Source organism: Glycine max, chromosome 3, assembly GCF_000004515.6.
Source record: "Glycine max cultivar Williams 82 chromosome 3, Glycine_max_v4.0, whole genome shotgun sequence".
NCBI classification, from domain to species: Eukaryota; Viridiplantae; Streptophyta; class Magnoliopsida; order Fabales; family Fabaceae; genus Glycine; species Glycine max.
The window spans coordinates 4,307,579-4,313,600 of NC_016090.4; the positions used below are offsets into that span (position 1 = coordinate 4,307,579).

Below are 6,022 nucleotides of genomic sequence, written 5' to 3' on the forward strand. Positions count from 1 at the left end.
TCAACTTAGCTATATGGAATAAAATCAGTATCCTGAAATTACTTTGGAATGTCTGTAATAAATCTGATAATCTTTGGATTAAATGGTTGCACACGTACTATATTCGAGGTCAATCAATTTGGAGTATGGTTTTGAAGAAGAGTCACTCTTGGATTATGAGCAGCATGATGAAGTTGAGGCCCCTTTTGCTGCAATATCAGTCCAGAATGCAGGATGTTTTTAAAATGAAAAAAATTTATTTGGCTCTGTTTGAGGAAAGTGAGAAAATGAGTTGGAGGACTCTAATGTGCAACAATCTGGCCAGACCGCGGGCTCTTTTTTGTTTGTGGCAGGCGTGTCACTTCAGGCTTGCTAGCAAAGATCGCCTGATAAAATTTGGTTTGAATGTTGATGCTAACTGTGCTTTTTGTTCCTCTATGGAATCCCATGAACATCTCTTTTTTGGTTGTATTGAGTTGAAGACTATTTGGACTGCGGTTCTTAATTGGTTGCAGATAATTCATATGCCAAGTACTTGGTCAGAAGAATTGAATTGGATTACTAGGAAGTGTAAAGGAAAGGGATGGCGTGCTATGTTACTCAAATGTGCTTTTACTGAAACAATATATCATATTTGGGCTTATAGAAACCATAGGGTTTTTGGTGGAAATGTAAATAACAGGAAAGTTGAGGATTCGATTATCAATACGATAATCTATAGAGTGTGGGATAGAAAGAGGTATAGGAGGTATATTGCTGAGTTGATGACATAATTTCTTTTTTGGGGTTTTGGTTTAGTTTAGAACCAATTCCTTGGTCTTTTTGTTTACTTGGCTTGTTGGGGCTGGATCGGTTGCGATCGCCTTGTGTTTATCGTTTTTTTTTTGAATTAATTCATTTCTTGATTCAAAAAAAAAAAAAAATTCAGCTATTGAGAAAGTGTCAATTTGACGTCAATTAAATCAAAAGTTACATTTAGCACTAGTTCAAATTTGAACTTAGATTCATGGGTAGGTACAGTTTCTCCGGGCCAATCAACCATATCTGAAAAACAAAAATAAGTTTCCCACGGTCATTTTCACTCTGGCCTCAATAATCTTAAGGAGAAATTAAGTTAGAATATAACAACACTGATGTGTAACATTTTTCCGGATAATTATATTTAAGTATTTATCAATGTTGTTACTTAGTACCTGCATCGTTACTTCTTCGAAACATATATACAAGGTCAATTTCCACGTTGCCTTTGATAACTTGTTGATTCTCTGTAGATTCAGTAACATATATACAAGGTCAATTTCCATTTCAGAATGAATTGGATTTAGTAAAACGTAAAAGGAGAAAGACATGAAATGAAACATATCCTTGACAGAAATAGTTTTCTAGTTGGTTAGACTTGGAAGATACCTGTTGATCATCCTTGGTGGCTAAATCCATCTATCGTCAACCTGAATGCCAGGGATGTGGGAAATTTTAGGCCAAATTTGAGGGTGCTTCATGCGGCATCTTTTTTCCAGCAAAGGACATCTCTCTATGGTTAATTTTATTAGAGAGACAGGAAGCCTGTCTCCCACCATATTTTCCAGCAAAGGACAACTCTTTATGGTTAATTCTTGCAGGGATGTGAGATGGAGAAGCCCCGTGCAGTCCAACATCTCCAGATTTGACAAGTCATATAGATACAGAGAAGTAAGGGAGGGAGGCAGCAAACCCTCCTTAGGGAAGGACTTGATGCCATCACATCGACCCCCAACAGTGAGATGGGTAAGCATGCCCATGGATGGCCATGCTAGGCCGCTCAGTAGTTTCTCACAATTGTCAATCCAAACTGTTCTCAGGTTAGGTGGCATACCCCCTTCTGGAAAGGACTCAATTTCTGGGCAGTTGGATATGACGAGATATTCTAACTTTGGGAGAAGACTACTCATCTCATCAGGTAACGACTTCAACTTGTCAGAGCCCGCAACGATGAACTTAAGCAAGTTGGGCGCAGGCAATCCTTCTCCCCAGAATGATACAAAGTTGGAGCATTTGTAAATTGTCAAAGAACACAGACTCTTAAATGACTCTGCCCCTGAAACCAAAAGAGATTCCATATTTTCACAGTTTCTGATTGCAAGATCTCTGAGATTTGGAAAGGTAACCAATGGAAGAGATGTGAGTGAATCACAACTGCTTTGTATTGACAGTGTTTCCAGTAACTCATGTTTGTGTTGCGTCGGGAATTCCAGTTTTTTAAGATCCTTGATATGCAGAGTCTTCAGTGATTCAGGTAAACGACCCCCCGGAAATGACACGGCTGACGAGCAATCCCTTAATGTTAAAGACCGGAGACAAGTTGGTTGGATGTTAGTGATGACCTCCACCATTGGGCTTCCTTCTACTGTTATAGTTTCTACCAAGAGAGGAAATGCATGCAGTGCTACTTTATTGCTTTTAAGTATCACCAAACTTTGAATGGCGGGAGCCGTTGGGAGAGAAGAGACAAGCAGCTCGCAATTACTAATATAAAGTGTTGTCAGAGCAGGAAGGTGATTCGGCAAACTTCCCTCTAGTTTGGGGCAGTCACGTATTTCAAGACTTTTAAGCACAGGAAAAGCTTCTGAATCAAAGGAACTCCACACCTCCCAACAAGGCATGTGATGAATGGTCAGAGATTCAAGGGAGGGAAAGGGCATCCGACAATCTTCATTCTTGTAGAAACCTGCATCAATAGTCTTCAGCCTATTCAATCCTGAAATTTCAAGGACCTTGAGAGAAGGTAGTTGTCCAAGTGAAGGAAGCATACTACAGTTGTCACAATCACTTAAGGTTAGACTTGTCATATTGCAGTAGGAAGAATTTCCCATCCAATCTGGAAATCTGGTTCCTTGATAACCTTTTATTTCCAAAGATTCAATGTTATAGTGAGGCTGTAACTTGCAAAGCACATCTATTTCAAGTTGGAAGTTGGTACTGTTGTTGTTGTTGTTACATCTAGACCATTCCAACTGTAAACTATTAATGTGTTTTTTATCCATCATCCTTGCCTCCAACGCTTCATCACTTTGGGAAACATTCTCCAAGTTCCTAAGTTCAAGTTGACCACGAAGATTTGAAAGTCCTCCCAATTCTTTGATTCCATTCCCTTCGTGCTTGCCCACAACAAAGAAATGCAGATGTTGTAAATGATTTAATTTACTCATTCCTCTCGGCATCTCTTCTATAGGAGTTTTACGTATCTCAAGATGACGCAAGTTAACAAGATTGCGCAGGTCACTAGGCAACTTAGTCAGTTTTCTGCAATTATACAACTTCAAAGTTTGCAGATTGTACAAATTAGACACTGACTCTGGCAGTGTTTCTACACTTGAACGAGAGAGATCTAAATAGCGCAGATGGATCAATTTACCTATTGAATCAGGCAAAGAATCCAGACTTCGGAAGTCATGAAATGATAAAACTCTCAAGTACATAAGCTTCGACACTATGATACATCGTGCCTCCTCGTTGTTGAATGGAGCAGCTTCAAAATTGATAATGGACAAGAAAGTTCTCAGAAATTTTACTCTACCAACAATATCAAAGTTGTCCAAGACTGCAGAATTGAATTTGGTAAATGACAAATGACGAGTCTTAGTATTGATCTCTGTTTCTTTCCCAAGTTCTTCTGATCTAAAATAAAAATCTCCACCGAGTGATGTGGCTAGATCATGCATGAGGTCATGCATCACAAACCATTTTCGATGAGACAAACTACTTGAATTTGAACGTTGGAAAAATGATCTCGAAACCAAATCATCAAAATACTCATGACCAACCTCTTCTAAAGTCCTACCTCTTCTTGGTTTCTTCAAAAGATCTTCAGCCATCCACAACAAGGTTAATTCATTTTTTTCAAATTGGTAATCTTGTGGATACAAGGAACAATAAACAAAGCACCGTTTTAAATGTGGAGGGAGATAATGATAACTAAGTCTCAGTGCTGGAATAACTTTACACTCACTTTCAGAAAGTTCCCAAATGTCACTATTGAGAATATTATACCAATCCCCAATGTCATGCTTTCTTCTCAACATGCCTCCAAGCGACTGTGCTGCTAAAGGCAGTCCGTTGCACTTTTTAACAATCTCCTTTCCAATTTTTTCTAGTGTTGTTCTGTTCTCGTTCGATTCGGAGGAAAAACACGCATGGTTCGCAAACACTGACCAACAATCTTCATTCGACAATTGGTTTAGATGATAGGTGTGAACAGTTTGGACTATAGATGCTGTTTTTTCACTGCGGGTTGTTAGAAGAATCTTACTTCTCCTAATCCCACGGTTAAATGGTTTCTTAAGAAGACTCCAATCAACATAATCCTCTGTCCAAACATCATCCAAGACAATTAAGAATTTTTTATCTTTCAGCTTGTCCATCAATTCAAGATGAAGTAGATTCAGATCATTCAAGTTACAAGGCTTTTCAGTAACTGCCTCTATTATAGCTTTTGTGACCTTCAGAATATCAAATTCTTGAGAAACACAAACCCATGCCTTAAAGTCAAATATCTCTTCCAAATTCTCATCATTGTACACCAATTGGGCCAAAGTAGTTTTTCCAACCCCACCCATGCCCACAATAGGAACCACAGACACTTCACTACCGTCACTGTTATCCTCCGACAACAACTTGATTATGGCCTCCTTATCTTTCTCCCTACCATATATATGAGATCCATCTTCCAGAGATGTTGATGGAGCTTTCCATGACAAGTTCTCCACTGCACTCTCTTTCAAATCAAGACTCTCCTTGAGTTTTAAATGAGACTCAAGTGTGACAACTATGTCCTCCAACTTACTAACGATCTTCCTATCGGAAAAGCGAGAAAAAAAGTTTCTTACCTTCTTTTGGGTGGCAGCTTTGGTGAAAACATGGTCGAGTAAGTCATCGGCCTCATAGACAGCATGTTTGAGATCATTGAGCCAGTGTTTGACATTGGTGTTTGTGATCTGTTTCTTCTCGGCATCATCAAGCACAGCTCCAACCACTCTGAGAGTGGACTCCAACTTTTGAAGCAACTTCTTGCTAAGCTTCTTTCCAAGGATCAAGTCAACAAACTCAGGTGAAGCCAGCCTGTCGAAAAGCACATCAAGGAAAGCAGAGAGAAAGGCAGCACCTACCACTGCTGCTGCCATTATCTCAAGAACAAAAGATGATCAGAGTAGAAAGAAAAAGGCAAGGGAATTGGTTGCTATGAACTGGGTTGGTTCTTGGTAAGGTTAACTGATGTGATGAGATTTGGCTTAAGTCAACTCTCTTCACTTTCACTCGTTCTGCTGTGCAAGACAAAAGTAAGGTTTTTTTTATTTATTATTATTATATTTCTAAAATGCTTTAATTAAAGACTCAAGAGATTTAAAGAGTGATGATATTTCTACCGTTAATTTTTAAAAAAATGAATTATATTTCTAAAATGCTTTAATTAAAGTTAGTGATGGCCAGCTTTCTCCTTTAAATGTCACCTCACTTTAAAGTTGTCATAGAGATGTGTTGTTCTAGAAAGGTTTAATAACAAACCATGATCTCATAAACAATTGACATTAGTAATAGTAATTTGTGTTTCTTAATCAAGTGGTACAAGATTTAAATCATAATTAATCTTTACATATAGAATAAACAAATATGAAATTAAAAAATATTAAACCAAAACAAAAAGAAGTATTGAACAAATAAAAAGAGAAAGAATTGAACAAAAGACACATGCTAATTGATCCCTAAGAACATAATATTAATGAATTAAAGAGTTCAATATATCCTTATTTGTACATAAAAAAGAAAAGAAGTATGTAGAAAGAAAAGTGTGTGATTTTTTACTAAATAAAATCAATAAATAATAGATACTAATATAGTAAAGAATATTGTAAAGAAGTTTTCATAATAATAATAATAATAATAATAATACTCTAGAGGGAGTGATTAAAGTAATTCCTTTGAAATGGTGTCATCAAAATTATCATTCAATTTAACTATATTTTTATATGTTGTATATCTATTATAATTATTTGATGTATATTTTTATAAA

The 6,022-nt window shown here is 37.1% G+C and overlaps 1 protein-coding gene across 1 annotated transcript; it reads right to left on the reverse strand.

The window, feature by feature from the left end:
• Positions 1-910: 910 nt before the first annotated feature.
• LOC106794107 (putative disease resistance RPP13-like protein 1) lies at positions 911-5,299 on the reverse strand. Its single transcript, XM_041013839.1, has 3 exons — positions 1,387-5,299; positions 1,173-1,244; positions 911-1,023 (listed from the first exon to the last, which is right to left on the reverse strand). The coding sequence occupies exon 1, from the start codon at positions 5,133-5,135 to the stop codon at positions 1,407-1,409; it is 3,729 nt and encodes a 1,242-aa protein (XP_040869773.1). The 5' UTR covers positions 5,136-5,299; the 3' UTR covers positions 911-1,023; positions 1,173-1,244; positions 1,387-1,406.
• Between the last annotated feature and the right edge of the window lie 723 nt (positions 5,300-6,022).